Source organism: Sander vitreus, chromosome 19 (assembly GCF_031162955.1).
Source record: "Sander vitreus isolate 19-12246 chromosome 19, sanVit1, whole genome shotgun sequence".
In the NCBI taxonomy this organism is placed as follows: Eukaryota; Metazoa; Chordata; class Actinopteri; order Perciformes; family Percidae; genus Sander; species Sander vitreus.
The window spans coordinates 19396880-19414132 of NC_135873.1; the positions used below are offsets into that span (position 1 = coordinate 19396880).

The window sequence follows — 17253 nt, forward strand, 5'->3', positions numbered from 1 at the left end:
GTTGACGAGCCTCTCCCAGCAGCACGTTGTTCAAGCACCCATCTGTGGACTCCTTCCTCCAGCTCTGGCCATCTGGATTTCAGCGCGCGACTAGCTTTCTTTTTTTTTTTAAGACTAACCTTTTCTCCAGTCCCTCACAAGTTTCTCACTCACTCCAAACTTTAGTTCTGCTGCTCGATTACCGTTTTCGGCTGCGTATTTCACTACCTGCAGTTTCTTTTCTTTCTCGGTTGTCTTTAGGAGCAGCATATAGTCGTCACAAGCCTAGAGCGCCTAGAGCGGCTGTAGACGGTAATGTTTTCAGCATGAAATAACATTTAAAAACATGTTAAATTATATATATTTTGATATATAAGTCGCACCTGACTATAAGTCGCAGGACCAGCCAAAGTATGAAAAAAAGTGCGACTTATAGTCCGGAAAATACAGTAAGTCGATTGAGAACAACTTCTCATTTGCAACGACGACCTGTCACATTCACACAGTTCCACATTCATACCTGGAAGCTGCCCAGTACTACCACAGTCTGATCTGATCACATTCATACCTGGAAGCTGCCCAGTACAACCACAGTCTGATCTGATCACATTCATACCTGGAAGCTGCCCAGTACTACCACAGTCTGATCTGATCACATTCATACCTGGAAGCTGCCCAGTACAACCACAGTCTGATCTGATCACATTCATACTGGAAGCTGCCCAGTACCACCACAGTCTGATCTGATCACATTCATACTGGAAGCTGCCCAGTACTACCACAGTCTGATCTGACCACATTCATACCTGGAAGCTGCCCAGTACCACCACAGTCTGATCTGACCACATTCATACTGGAAGCTGCCCAGTACCACCACAGTCTGATCACATTCATACCTGGAAGCTGCCCAGTACCACCACAGTCTGATCACATTCATACCTGGAAGCTGCCCAGTACCACCACAGTCTGATCTGACCACATTCATACCTGGAAGCTGCCCAGTACCACCACAGTCTGATCTGATCACATTCATACTGGAAGCTGCCCAGTACCACCACAGTCTGATCTGATCACATTCATACCTGGAAGCTGCCCAGTACCACCACAGTCTGATCACATTCATACCTGGAAGCTGCCCAGTACCACCACAGTCTGATCTGATCACATTCATACTGGAAGCTGTCCAGTACCACCACAGTCTGATCTGATCACATTCATACTGGAAGCTGCCCAGTACCACCACAGTCTGATCTGATCACATTCATACTGGAAGCTGCCCAGTACCACCACAGTCTGATCTGATCACATTCATACCTGGAAGCTGCCCAGTACCACCACAGTCTGATCTGATCACATTCATACCTGGAAGCTGCCCAGTACCACCACAGTCTGATCTGATCACATTCATACCTGGAAGCTGCCCAGTACTACCACAGTCTGATCTGATCACATTCATACCTGGAAGCTGCCCAGTACCACCACAGTCTGATCTGATCACATTCATACTGGAAGCTGCCCAGTACTACCACAGTCTGATCTGATCACATTCATACCTGGAAGCTGCCCAGTACTACCACAGTCTGATCTGCTGGCCACTGAGCAGCTCCACTGGAGCAACACATTTGTTACTCTACCCACAGAGCAAGTCGCAAGTTTTGGTGCCACTGGTATTTTTGGCATAAATATTATAATTTCCTGTACATGTGTCTCAAACATGGTGTTCTAATCCTATATTTGTAGGGTGTTGACACAGTTTAATGCAGTTTGATTCCAGTACAACAGATTGTTGAAAAAAGCATGATTATATTGTTGAATTTATTAAATAAACCATGTCATATGATATGCTACTTTTAGTACACTTAAAGACCCACCGGTTAGAATTTGTTCCCACAATGATGAAACAGACTGCCACGTAAGATAGGTGGAGATCTCAACCCCCCCCAATGTTGAACCCAAAGTTACGCCCTTGATCTTAAGATGAAGATTTGACATCTGCGGAACATTGTTTATCAACTCTGACTGCGTTTGAGCACCAAGCATCATTGATAGAAACACAGCCGCCCTCCCATCGAGTGCAATGGTTGCAATAGTCACTACGTCACCAAGCTTCTCGCGCTACTTGTTCCATGAGGACACGTGGACGAACTTTGCTGTGCCACTTTATGGTGTGACATACCAGGCTTTTACTCTGGGTAATCCACCAGACATGCTGTTAACTGTTTTAATAGACTTTTACTTTTTTAGAAGGTAGTTCCAAAGACAGCTGTTCACTATTTAAATCCCAATTCTTCGATCTCTCCGGTGCCGCCGGATGTCCCTCATTTTTAGCCGGATGTCCGTCCCCTTCCTCTTTCTTTGTGTTGGCGTTCTAAACTCCGGTGGATTTGTGAGGACTATGGTTAACTGCTCCTCAGATCTCTGCAGGGTAAATCCAGACAGCTAGCTAGACTATCTGTCCAATCTGAGTTTTCTGTTGCACGACTAAAACTACTTTTGAACGTACATGTTCCACCAAAACAAGTTCCTTCCTGAGACTATTTTGCAGAGGCACCGTTGCTCCGTCCGGCGCTTAGCACCGCCCAAGACGATTGTGATTGGTTTAAAAAAATGCCAATAAGCCAGAGCACATTTTTCTCCCATCCCAGAATGCCAGACTAATATTAGGGTGAAGGTAGTAATCTCTGAGATTTCTATCTCTAAACCTGGTTAAATAAAACCTTGTACACAGAGCCTTGAAACCTTAAAACAATGGATTTATAGCACAGTTCAAATCATTTCAACCTGAAACTGTCAACGGTTTCTGCACAGGGAAAGGATGGCGTGCTAGTCGATGTTCACAGGCCATAATGTTGTTGCTGAATGCTGAATCTTTTTTTATTATGTATAATGCCTATTGTGCTCATTTTCCAGCTGCTAGCCTACCCAGAACCCTCTGACGGCACGATAAAATCTAGTGACTTACAGCCTGCTCTGATCTTTATGGCCTCTAAACAAACTCTAAATGCACTCTGAACTCCACAGCACCACTTAACATTGCTGCAGGACACATTCAGACATATTCACACAGGTGTAAGCGTGTGCGTGTGCGCGCGCACACACACACACACACACACACACACACACACACACACACACACATACACACACACACAGTCAAACCCTCATGTATGTACGTATGTAAGTGTAAATCATTAAATAAAATACAGAGCTGTTTTCTTTCTCTCTCTCTCTCTCTCTCCAGGGAAACCAGATCCTGAGCGGTCTCTCCCTGGACGAGTACAAAGCCACTCTGAAGATGATCGAGAGGGCTATTCTGGCCACTGACCTGGCCCTGTACATGAAGTAGGTACCAAATGTCAAGCCCAGATGGAAATCTTACTGGAGAGGGGTGGAAAGGGGGAAGACAGAGGAAGAAAATGCCATTTGGGCAGAGGAGAGAGAGTATTTGGACTGGGGGTGATTACATGCAATCAGCACTTCACAGAGCTGTTGCAATCTCGCTTTTTCATCTCCAGAATACAGCAAAGCATCCTGTCTCGTCATTCCAGAATGCTGATATGTCTTTATTACTTGTCACATATTTCTATTATACAGAAATTCCCTTTTTACTTGAAATACTTCAGCTTGTTAGGGCTTGAGCACTGACAGCGGTGAAGGCCCTATTGAAACTGAAGGAATTATTTTCTGCAAATGAATCGCCTTTTTGAGGGGCTTAACATATTCAAAAACTCACTAAAATTGGCGGTTGCATCAAGCCTGGTGAAAATGTACCTTTTTCTAAGGGTTTCGGTAATATGCGCCCAAAAATGGCTCACTAGCGCCCCCTAAAAAATAGCCCCTGCAGTACGTTATATGTAGACTCACGAAATCTGGTAGGCATATGTATCATGTCAAGACGTACAAGAAAGCTCATTGGAGTAATACCCTAAACCCAACAGGAAATCCGCCATTTTGAATTGAAAGTTGTTTTTGGCCATTTCCACATGTCGTACTTTAACGAACTCCTCCTAGAGATTTCATCCGATCGACTTCAAATTTGGTCTGTACCATCTCAACACCTTCACGATGAAAAGTTATTAAAAGAAAAACTTTTCGTCACCGAAACAGGAAGTGCGTGTACATTGCCCAATCAGCTAAAAAAATGTCAGGATTCAAAAGAGTCCAACCCTGAGATCTAGAGACAGATATTTAGTCAAAGTCATAGCGCCCCCTAGTGGCGACAGGAAGTAGGCCTAAAAGTCAAGGTGCTATACTATGACGAACTCCTACTAGAGATTTCATCCGATGGACTTCAAATTAGGTGTTTGCTATGTCAAGACCTCAACAATAAAAAGTTATTAAAATCAAGACTTTTTGTTCAAATATGTGGGTGTGGCGTGGCGGCCATTTTGAGCGTTTAGCGATGAATAAGAAAGCTGTTCTAACTCGATTGTACATTTTCCAATCTGGACGAAATTTTTGGAGAAATCAGCCTTAAATTACAAACATCATCCGATTACATGAAACTTAGAATGTGTGGTCTACATGTGATATTGAGCCGGCCCCTATACTCTAGCCATGCCCATGTACTCAGGCCACGCCCCCTTTCATAACTTGTGAACGTTTAAGGTAGACTCTTGTGGGAGGTATCATTGAACTCAGCAAAGAGTTCCTTTTTCATTGGTGACAGTTTGCCCCGGCCCCTATACTTGGTACATTTGCAATACACCATCTTAAACGCTGCACACTCCACCGCGCACGCTGTGTCCGACGGTTGCGCAAATGCAGGGTCGCGTGGAGCGGCGTCCGCCAATAACCCCGATGTGCAAGGAGGTGCGAGGGTCCATCCAACGCTGCTTGCAGCTTTAATTTAAACTGTAAAAATTAAATTAAACTGGCTCTAGGGCTCTAGGGCTGTGACAGTATAGATTTTTACTCACCACCGTGAAGACGCATCACCGTGGTATGGCGGTTAAGTGAGTGTCATCAGTGCCTGGAGAGCAAACAGTGAGAGTAGCGTATAATAATAATTTATACTTTATCAATCACGCAAGGGAAGTTACAATGTTTCACCCCGTCTTTTTTCTTTACATTCATCTACCTCAGTCATTTCAGCTCTGATCAAATCTCTTTTTCAGTCTAGACAGTGGGTGGTAGAGGAGGTAAATAATAAATACTGAATGAGGATAATTATTACATTGTGTGTGTGTGTGTGTGTGTGTGTGTGTGTGTGTGTGTGTGTGTGTTAGGAGGCGTGGCGAGTTCTTTGAGCTCACCAAGAACAGCCAGTTTGTTTGGGAGGACGAAAATCACAGAGAGTTACTGAGGTGCGTACCAATCCTCCAAAACTCAAAACACGTGCCAACTAAGTGACTTTCCAGCCAGATCTCTAAAATGAATGTTCATAGTTCTTTCTTTCTTTTTGTTGTTGTTGAAATAAACGGTTCTATATTAAGCAGTAAATACATCATAAAGCATAGTATTACTGAGACATTTCAAAGGTTTGTGCGTTAGATGCAGCTTTACTTTCACAGAATTCTCTTCACCCAGAAATGAGTTGTTGTTTCTGAGAGGCAGTTAGTGATTTTAAGCACACAAGTTATGCTAATGTTTGACTTCCAGAACTATAAATTGACTCATAGTGCTTAGACGTGGCCGTATGCGTTGAGGAGCTACTGTTGATTGAATCATCTGTAGGGCGTGGCTCTGTGACGATCAACGTGTGTCAATGTATCTCTCTCTTCAGGTCAATGCTGATGACTGCATGTGACATCTCAGCCATCACCAAGCCCTGGCCAGTGCAAAAAAGGGTAAAACTTCTCATAATGAACTATCTATGTGTTGGTTGATCTGCAACGTTTGGTCTTCTCTGGTATGGAATTTCATTCCTCATCTCAAGGGCCAGAACAACAATCCAACCTGCTGCCCTTTGCTGCGTGTCATCCCCCATCTCTCTCCCCCTTTCATGTCTATCCACTTTCAAATAAAAGGGAAAAGCCCCCAAAAAAAAAATCTTTAAAAAATAAATAAAAATACTTAACAGATTTAGCTCAATTACCAATGATATTTACATCATTTATAGTTTATATCTGCCATTTACCCCTGTGAGATCACATTTATGATCATATGATCATTTTTGTTTTTTGTGAGAAAAGAAGGAAATTCAATTCAAAAAAATTTAATTTTTGATCATTATTGGTGCTTATTTCTTAGAACTTAATCAGAACAGGTGAAAGTGCTTGAAATGGAACAATTTTGTAACTTTGTGTGGGAATAGCAGGTACAGAAAGACAACATTCCCAGACACAGACACCTACAATCAGACACGCCCACACACACGCCCCCACACACACACACACACACACACACACACACACACACACACACACAGCAGGCCCAGTTAGGAGGAGGACACAGTTAAGTTTCATAGCACCTACAATTATTACACTCAGGTCCAGTAGACCGAACACCTTATATGTAATAGTTATGTGTAGGGGGGGGTGTACCGTGTGCAGTCATTGAAAATAAGTTATTTGTTATGTTCTTCACAGAAAATGAGCCAAGGCCAGTGAGTTTCAGTGAGAAGAAATAATAAATAGCATAATCTTTCATTTAGCAAACATTGAAAACGGGTCCCACAGACGAGGGTTATATAATACCTTATATAATAATTATAATGATTGTTATGAAAACTAAATTAAAAGTGTGCTGACATGCAGGCTGTGCGCTATGCATCCAGAGTACTTTATACATGTGATATTTCGTGTTACCATCGGAGTTCACTAAAACGCAGTCTACAAAACCTTGGGAGCATTACGCACGATCACACGCATGGTCAAAAGGTTGCGGAAAACTGGGCACATTTTTACACATGGAAATTCTTTATAAATCCCGACTTGCATGAGGAATGTTGCGACGGCAGATTTCACCCTGCTTCAGGCAACTTTTTCTTCGGGTTTTCTAAATGAGGCCCCTGTACTTACACTATCCCAAATGTTTCCAACAATGTTCAGACCCAGAGAAATCTGTCATCTTATTTCAATGACACGGGACGTTTCATTTAGTCGCCTGTCAGTGGTGACATATAACCTTTGACCCCTCTAGTTACTCTAACTTCCGTCAAAACACGGGAACCCAAATGATACGTTCTAGAGTTAATGTAAATCACAATGTCACAGAAAGAATAATACTCAGTAACCGTAATGCTGCTTTTCCTTCTGCCACACGGCATCATTTTATCATTGATTATATGCCACTTTGCCCTTTGCAACTCCTCCGTGAACAGATGCATTCTAATCGGCGATGGTGTTTAACAATGAAAATACAAATCCCATAATTCCACGCAATTTCCCAACATCATCAAAAGTCTGTGATTATCATCCATTGTTATGATTGAGAGACAGAAAATTACATAAGGTACATTTAAGAGCAGTGCATCACTTCATATCTTTGTCTCATTTCACACTCTATTTACTTCTTAACACTCACTCTCCCTCCCTCTCTCTTTCTGTTTTTAACTCCCACACACACACACACACACACACACACACACACACACACACACACGAGTGCTCATTAATAAAAACAGCTGGGCCCCTGTCCTCAGATGACACCGCTTAAAAAACATTCAGGGAGTAAACATGCAGATATGTTCTCTCGCTTAAACACAATCTCATCTGCCAAAACTGAAGGGAAATGTAGTTCCTCTTTGTCCTCTGAATGGATGAACATTGGAGTTCCATTTTAGTTTTCAGATGAGATTTTAACCCTTAGTTTACGAATGGTTTAAATCTACCATAATCAGTAGCCATGTTTGTGTGCACGTGATAATATTATCAAGACATTCTCATGAACGGGTTCGTATGATATCGAACAAAAACCTATGCACAACAATTTGTAAATTGTTGATGTCCTATGAAATTATGGCGACCACTGGCTGGTCACATGACAGTTCAGTTAAGTGATCTTTACAGTTAAATTTAGCTGAGAAAAGGTGACTGTGAGCCGTGAGAGAAAGAATTACCAATTACCTCCATCCTTCCCAGAGCAGTTCAAAATGTTCAGTCGGGTAATGGACCTTTTTGGAAGCACATATCTATGAGCTTTAATAAATGCCAGTACAGGTCCAGGCTTAGTGATGCCTATCTTGAAGCTGTCCCCAGGGTTTCAACTGTAGCCTCCATCACGGCAACTGTGGCTCAGCTGTGTGCAGCTGTGTGTAGAATAAAGTACAAATGTTTTCAGGGAAGATTTCAATGAGCTATTTAAGATTAAAAACAGACTACTTAAAACAAAGTAAGGAAAAAAGATTCAATTACACCCTAAGAAATAAATCCGTAAAATAACATAATAAAAGGTTCTGGCAGCTCGTTACCCAGACTTTGCCTCGTAATTACAAAACAGCAATTTTATGTGTAGCTACAGTTAAAATACAAAACATTTTCTCTCATACAAAGCTGCTCAGTTAGTAAAAAGCAACAAAAATACTGTGAATACACAGATATTTCTTAGAGTGTATCACTTGGTTTTGATTCAGGTTGCCTTAAATGACTTATGACCCTAACAGTTTTACTTGCTTGACCATACTGATCATGAACATATGGCTTAAGTGTGGCAGCAGCATCCTCCAAAATCAGCAGTTTAAAATGCTTTCGTACACCCAGTAGAAGGTTTTTCTTGCTGTTGTTGGAAGTCTAATGAAGCGGCTCCTGACCACTCAAGTTATTCTCAGAGCAAACTTGCTCTGCAGACAAATTTTTTGCTGTTCTGACTGACATTAGTAAAGTAAATAAAGACAAAGTTACTTAGCCTCACTGGTTAAAATTTGCCTCATGTTTTGTGTTGGTTTTAGTCAGCTCTAATAAGCTGTCTCCCTGACTGAGTCCCCCTGCAGCTCCATAGTACTGAGCCTTAATTGCAGACCCAACAGTGAGCTCCAGATGGCTTCAACACACACACATACTCACAGAGTGAAACTGATATGAGCCCGAGGCTGCAGTCAGATCTCATTGACCTCTCTGTAAACAGACGGGGACTATTAACTTAGAGTGACTACCTCTCTCTCGCTCTCTTACTCTATTTTACTTTGTTTTGTTCCTGACTTACCTTCATACATACCTACATTTCTTTTCTTACGATCCTTCAGACTTGGTGTTTCTTGCATGCTTTTGTTTTTCTTGTTTCTTCAAGTTGTTGCATTTGTTCTTTCTTGCTTTCTTTGTGTATATATATATATATATATATATATATATCTTGGTCTATCTGGTTCTTCTCCAGTCGACTCGCACCGTTAAAGTTTGACAGCGCTGACTCTGGCAGCAGGATAAGCATCAAATCTTCTCCATGGTAGAATGTCCCAACGTCGTTCCTATAATCAGCCTCCTAGATGTTGATTAAACTGCCACAAATACGCCAGTTTTCAAGGTTAAAGGTCCAATGTGTCTATCTAGCGTTTAGATCATATATCGCAATCAACTCTCTCGCACCACGCAGTTCAAAGTACGTATTACAGCTACGGTAGCCTTCAGCTCTCTTCAATATCCTTTTTCTTTTTCTGGGCGAAGAAGAAGACTCCTGTTCCTGAAATTTGGATTTTGAATACGTGTGGTCCTCCATGTTTCCTTCTTCAAACTTGCTGTGGCCGGGAAGCTATTATACCCATTAGCAGCATTAGCAGCACCTGTGAGTTTATCATGTGACAGAGAAAACACAAAAGGTGGAGCAGTATGTCCTGTATGTCCCTTACCGGCTAACGTATTTCAAGATGGAGCATGAATATGGAGCGTCTACCCCAGTTCATGCAAATGCAAATCTAAAATTTCAAGCCAAAAGGAATACTTGGAATTGATGCTGGTGGTAAATATTCATAAAAAGGACAAGTTTGTGAACTGTGAACTTTCTCCCAGTGTTTCTTCAGCATATCTGTGTTGTAGCGTTGATTCGTTTTAGCCCCCTCCCCCCGCCTCTGCTTCCTCAGACTTTTAAATGGATCTCCGTCGTCATTTTACCTTCAATCTCATGACCCTCCTTGACACGCATGCACATCTGGCTTATAAAGTCTAATACACACATCTAATACACAAATGTCACATGTCAGTATTACCCTAACAACTCACTACGCAGAAGACATTAAACTGATATATCAACAAAACAGCTACTCAAAGGATGAGGTCATAACATTAACAAAAAGGTTTATCTCTGTAGGGATCTTTCCATAACACTTAGAATATTAATCTGAGCCTGTCAGTGGCTAATGGTTAATTGAAGGTGGGCAGTTGCCCATTAACGTTACATTGTAGCTTGTTAAGCCGCTGCTGTCTGCAGCAGACTGCTTAATACTGGACCAATTTCAAAGATTGTTCTTCCTATCAGTCACTTAGACAAAAAAAACCCATAGGAAAATAGGGTCCATGTTGGAAAAAAACAAACGAATTTACCCTTTGAAGGTGCAGTAAGCGATGCTGCATAAATATTATTGATATTTGAACTCAACTGCTAAACAACTGTTAAAATGCCTCAACCGATGTTAACAAGGCTCTTCCTCTTTTCCCGGTCATACAACTTGTTTTTCAATTTGTATTCTTTAGACGTTTTCTTTTTTTGTTTCTCGGCCATCTCTTCTTCTTCATGACTCCTGGAGTGTAGCATGCTGGCATGCTTAGCATCGTTTACTGCAACTTTAACAACCTGTGATGTGTTTTGCTTGTACATTAATAGTTTGCTTCTGTTCTGTCCTTGGTCTAACTTGTGGATATAGGAAGAAAACCACTTTTGCCAGCTTTTGCTTCTAGTAAAATGCTTTTGGAATGAAAATTGTTAATATTGTCAATAGTGTAAATATAGAAGTTATTGATGCGTTCTCTGTTTGTCATGTTCTAAGTTTTTCATTACCTGAAAGTCCACTGAATTTTCGAATCAACAATGCTTTAGGTTAAAGATGTTATTTGAACTCATCAGTGTCTTCTCTCTGCAGATTGCGGAGCTAGTAGCCACTGAGTTCTTCGAACAGGGGGATAAGGAGAGACGAGAGCTGAACATTGAGCCCAGTGTAAGTGCATTGTGTCCCCTCTGTATGACAAAAACCTCTTTAAGAAGTACACAAGCTGTGGTGTGCCTCAGGGATCTGTTATTGGTCCACTAATTAATTTATTTTTATAATACACATTGATCAACGTTACTGTAAATGTTCCATTGTTGGGCAAAATGCTCATTTTCAACTGTTGTCCCTCAGTCTGGTGTTAAATTAGCCATTAAAAAAAAAAAAACACACACACACACACACACACACACACACACACAACATGACAAGTTAGAACCGGAGAAAGCTAAACATGAACAGCTATAGAAAGCTTAGATGAGTAAGGCAGCATCATGCAAAGTAGGACATATAAAAATTAAGTAAGTAGACAGCAGCACAGTCAGCACAAGTTAAACATGAAAACATACATTGACATTATATAACAGAAGACAGGTAAAACCAGAAGGAACACAATCTGACAACAAGCCAAGCAGGGCAGGCAGGGCAAGCAAGCAGGTGTGATGCCAGTTCTGGTTGTTTTTAAGCCAAGTTTTAAAGTTATGTTCAAAGGAATGATAAGATTCGCCATGTCATATATTTAATAAAAGGATGTTCCAAAACTGTAATAGCTGTCTGGCTGAAAGATGTTTTCCTCCATGGGACAGCTACTGTACGTCTCCACTTACTCTAGATCTTGTTAATCTATCCCCAACATTTTTCTGATTGTGGTAAATGGAGGAGGTGCTAATCCATTGAGAATTTTGAATATTGAACTGAGCATTGTTTTTAATCTTCATTTGCTTTGGCCTGGTTCTGAGACATGGCATCTATTTTAAAAGCTATACTGACGTAACTGTATGGTTTTATGTTACCTGACGACTTTAGAACTATTGATGCCCTAAATGATGGCATGTTAGATATATAATTATGGATAACCTGAGTTTCTTTACACATACACCTGGTGTTCATAATTGGTTACTCAGATAGAATTGAGATTTTTCCAATGTTCATAATCTTTTCTTGCAAGTCACCATGCAAACAATCTTTTTTTTTTAATCTGAATTATATAATCAATAATTTCTTATGGAGAGTCATATAGACTTCCTTTTATCAGCCTCCTGCCAGTTTGTCTGTGTGTCTCCCTTGTCCATACAAAGAAATTGGCCAGTTATCATGGTTTTATCTGGCTTCATTACTTTAATGGGCTCTTGTGTGGTCTCCTCAGAAAGCAATACATCGGCAATAAATATTCCATAAGTCTTCTGCCAGACTTTCTAGTACGATTAGAAGGAGTCATATTAAAGAAATGGCTGCATCAGTTGCAGCTATTGTTTCTAAAATTATGTTTTTAGTTTTTAGATAATTGTTTGGGATTTTTCTAACATGTCACTGTTGAAAGAGCTGAAACAATTAGTTGATTCATCGATTGGAAGCAAATAAAATAATAATAATCAACATTTGCTGGTTCCAGCTTCTCAAATGTGAGAATGTGCTGCTTTTATTTGTCATACATGATGTGTCTGCTTAACCATTCATTTCAGTATAATGTTTTAGTTTATTTGACACAGGCCTGTTAAGTTGGTTTATGGGCTTTGTCATGGTTGTGCCTGATGTGGGGGGAGATCAGCTGCTCACCAGCTCAATCAAGAAGAGTACATGTAGGTTTGCCCTGATTAGGTCCTCTCAGCAGGGAGGGGCTGTAAGAGAATAGGTAAGACAGTTCCGCAGTAAATGCCATTGCTATTCTAATTGTCATGGGCACTCTTGACAATTAGCACCCCAAAAATATATATATATATATAAATAATATAAATGGTATTGTCAACAGTAACTGATCTCTGTAAATCTAATGATATTTTCTGGATCTAGAGTGTTGCTCTTTCAGTTCAACTCACTCTAGACTTACCTGGGCAGGTGGTAGGGTCCAGTAGGTTTTTGTTATTCCTGGGTTTCATTTTGTGCCCTTCGTTTGAGTATGTTTTTTTGTACCACCATCATGTAGTGAAGATGTCACTACATGATGAGGCATTTATGTAACAAACAACAACTGTGTTTAGACTGATTGATTGACATCTCCCTGAACCTCTTGTTAGCTTTGTTGCACCTGTTACGGCAGGACAAATTACACCAATCATCTTATTGGTAGAAAAGATTTGTGACCTAATAAATTCCCATCTAAGCTCCAGCCCTCCTTCAACCTGAGCAGGTCTAATCAGCCAGAATAACTGAAATCACCTGTGTGGGTGTTCAGAGGCTTTAATGTGTCATCATTTTTGCACTGTTTTCATGCAATCTTTTTTTTCAGGACCTGATGAATCGTGAGAAAAAAGATAAGATTCCCAGCATGCAGGTGTCCTTCATTGATGCCATCTGCATTCAGTTATATGAGGTAATTCAACCCATATAACTTGCGGTGACTAGTTTTTTTCTGGAAACCACTGTACTAAATGAATAGCTGCCAATGGTGGACATTCATGTTATTATTTCCCGCTTGCTAGAAAGATGAATCAATTTTGTATTTAAAAACAGTTCTCATTGAATTTCCCCTTGTTAATTAAAATATTTTCTTCGCTCTCACAGACATTGGCTGGCATGTCGGAGTATTGCTCCCCGTTGTTGGAAGGATGTCAGATAAACCGGCAGCAGTGGAAGCGTTTGGCTGAGGAGTGTGAGAAAGTGGCTGGTTAACGGCATGGTGTGATCCTGACCAACACAAATGTCCAGGGTTGGCCTGGTCCAACCTGGTCTCTCAAAATTTGATGAAAATAGCATGATATCTAAATTGACAAATAGGAAGATTTGTATAGTGGCCAAAACAATTATTTCCCTACTAAGAAAAGATTTTCTGATGAAAAAAACCCTAGTCTAGTTTAACAGTAAAATGCATCTTCACATGCCTTCAAGTATAATAGGATTTTTTCACACATAAACAATAATTCCAGTTTTCTTACAACTTTGGTCTTATTTTAATAGATTTGTCTGTCCTTACTATCTGCATTGTAATTAGGTTGTACTCACCTAAGTTAATTACTCAGACCTGGGAATGTGGCAGCATCACTAAACAAGACTAAAGGCTCTGACACACCAACCCGACGGCCGACCTTCGGCAGAAAAGGCAGTCGGACTGGTCAAAAAAGTGCCTCGGAACACACCGAAGCGACGCCGACTTAAGTATGTTAAGTACGTTCTACGCGTGCGCGAGACGTAATACATCTCCATAACAGCAGGCGGCGCTAATCTGTATTGTCGCCCAAAAATTTTAAACTGGCAGCTGATTGGACGAACGCGTCACGTGGGTCTGGCAGATTTTGAGAGGCATTAGTCAGGCACATCTCGCTCGTGAAGGCCGACGCCCCCTCACACTGACGACAGCACGGAACACACCGAACAGACTCGAGTCACTGACCTCGCCAGACTGTCCGATGGCCGATAATTGGGTTGGTGTGTCAGCGCCTTAAGAGCCATGCTAGCAGTCTGCCCTTACATAGGGACAGCAGTGCATGCTAGCAGGTTCACAAGGACAATGCTAGCAGGCTTAAGTTATGTTTACACAGTGTTGAGACACTGTATAACTTTTCCCATGTTCTTAATTTAGCGTGTTAGCATGCTAGCCAACTACAAGGTACCGTCAGGTTTCCACAAGTTAAATTTAAGTCTTTTTAAGACCTTTTTAACACCATTTTGAATTACATTTAATACCAACTTCATGAACATACTGGCAAAAGTATGTAGGATATAATGGAATATCAGCAAGGATTTTAGGCTATAAAAGTAATTGTTTACCAAGTACTTGAACTTAATAAAACATTTTCTCGTAGTACTTGATACATACATGCTTTGTGACGAAACAATGAAGTAGTTAATTAATCTGATGAAAGGACAATACAAATGTTAGACCTTTGTGAACAAATGTAAGACTTCCTTTAAGACTTTGTTTTGCTTTGTCTAGAAATTTAAGACTTTTAACCATGTGGGTACCCTGTAACTAGTACTAAACAGAAGTGCAGCTGATTATGATGGTAATGTCATTAGTTTTGCAAATATTTAGTCATTACCCAAAGTATCTCAACAGGAAAGTGATCACCAAAGTAGTTTTGGTAAATCCTCTGGGAAACATGAATGTATGTACAAGTTGTATGGCAATGAGTCAAGTAGTAGTTGAGATATTTCAGTCAAAAGGGTGGAGTGACATTGCCATCCACAGAGCCATCCATTCAGCATTGCTAAAAAGTTCCTGCGCGGCACAAAAGTGGTACAGTCAGTTGACCGGTTCACAGACTGTGTTGTTAGCTAACCTTAAGGGCTAGCAAATCTGCATGTTAGTCAACCTATTTTGGAAGAATATAACAAAGGTGAACAAATTATTAGCCAAAATGTAAACATCAATCACAGTTAGACTTACCCGACTTGCTGTAGTTCGGCGCTATGAGGGATTATATGTGATCACTTTCGGTTTTACTTTTAATAAAGTGGTTTGGATAATCTGGCTAAATTGTTGGCTTGTTCACAACCTTTCTGATCATCTAACAGCTCATTTCTTGCCCTGCCAGACTTTGTTGTAGCAGTGTCACAAGATCTCATCAATAACTGTAGTGAGTTTGTATCATAAATGATAGAAATGATGGCTAAATCTATAAAAAATAAAATAAGACCCAAGTTGTCATATCCCTCAAAACCTTAAATTTGTAACATTATCTTATGTTAAAGAGATATTTTGCAAAAATAAATCCAGCTCTGTGTCGTGGCAGTGTGTTTCTCTCAGCGGTGCCAGTGAATGGAGCTCCCCGCGGAGCAGAGCAGCGAAGGTCTGCTGAGATCTGCTGGCTGACGCCATCTCGGCAGACCTCGGCTGCTCGCTCCACTCCTCGGTGCACTGGCGCCATGAAGGGAAGCCAAACATCTAAACACACACAAAGATGACACAGAGCTGGTTTAAAATCAGAAAAGTATCTCTTTAATTGTTAGCTAACTCCCATGACAAACCGGTGAGAATGATGTTCAGTTTTGTGCTCATGCCACATAATCCTTGAATAAGAGGTCATGCTCATTTCGTCAAACTTTGTGAGACTTGTCTCCCTATCGTCACGATTCTTTCATGTCTATCATTCACCAGAGAAAATAAGTCAGCACTAAGCTATATTTATTACAATAGCCATTTTTATTTTTGCACAGTGGCTTTCATCTTAAAGTCTCACTTACAATATCTCTCACAAGTAGTGAATTTTAGGGGAACACTGAATGGTGGGACACAGATCCCTGGGGATCAGCACCAGTATACAGATATATTGTACTTAGTATAAACTTTACATAGTGTCACAATAATCTGATAAGATGTTACATATGTCTTCATCCACAGCACACACACTAGTTTAAAATGTTTTCACTCATTGTCTTAACTATTGTATATTTATTTGTGTTTTATATATTTATTAGAGTCTCTATATTGTAAGGTCATTTTGTCAAGAGCACACAATTCTTTATAAAGGAAATGTAGTTTTCATACTTTAAATCATACATCTGCTTATATGAAGGACCTTTCTTAGAACAACTCTTTCAGATGACATTTGGAAATGTACTGTTTTGTGTTGTTTGAAATTTTTAGATTTTTTTTTCAAAATGTAAAAGAGACAAAGGGTAGGCCTGCAATTTCAAAGGGAAATAGGTCAACATTTTTCACTGCCTTGTGATAAAATAGGACCAATTCACAATTAAAAGAAGAAAAAAACATTTGGATTTGTCACCTCTCTGCATCTGTTCATACTTTTCCACTGTTTTACATTTGTTATAAATTGAATGACAAAGTAATGTTTGCATTACATTGTGGGCAGATAGTGTTATGATTTAGTACTTTGATGTATCTTGCATTTCAGCCAACAATAGAACATAACTGAATTTTGTTGAAAACCAACCAATATGATGGCACAGGGGTGTCGCCTAGCTCTGGTACACTGTAATTTATTTTAAAAAACAACCTTGTATCAATTATTAAGCTCGTCAAATTAAATTGATGTACAAGAAATTCACAGAGTAAAAAGATGAATGGAAAGGCACACCGATCTATTCAAGGTGTCACAGCTGACAATGCATATCAGAGTAAAAACCGAGCCATGAGGTGGCGGCAACTGCCTGCAGAGTTCAGAGACAGGCACATCCCAAGAGCACGGGGAGGGTGCTCCATGATTCTTAAATGGAAGAAGTTTCAATCAACCCACGACTCTTCCACGAGCTGGACATCTAGCTAAACTGAGCAATGGGTGTAGAAGGGTCTTGGAAGGAAA

The 17253-nt window shown here is 40.5% G+C and overlaps 1 protein-coding gene across 3 annotated transcripts in view; it reads left to right on the top strand.

Annotated features, from left to right (window-relative positions):
* Positions 1–16712, top strand: part of pde5ab (phosphodiesterase 5A, cGMP-specific, b) — a 143754-nt gene extending 127042 nt beyond the window's left edge. For all 3 annotated transcript variants that reach the window (XM_078275918.1, XM_078275916.1, XM_078275917.1), the window contains exons 17-22: positions 3221–3321; positions 5208–5285; positions 5705–5768; positions 10931–11005; positions 13281–13364; positions 13556–16712. In XM_078275918.1, coding sequence (XP_078132044.1) covers positions 3221–3321; positions 5208–5285; positions 5705–5768; positions 10931–11005; positions 13281–13364; positions 13556–13663 — 510 coding nt within the window. In that variant the 3' untranslated portion in view covers positions 13664–16712. The remainder of the gene's footprint in view (positions 1–3220; positions 3322–5207; positions 5286–5704; positions 5769–10930; positions 11006–13280; positions 13365–13555) is intronic.
* Positions 16713–17253: the final 541 nt, after the last annotated feature.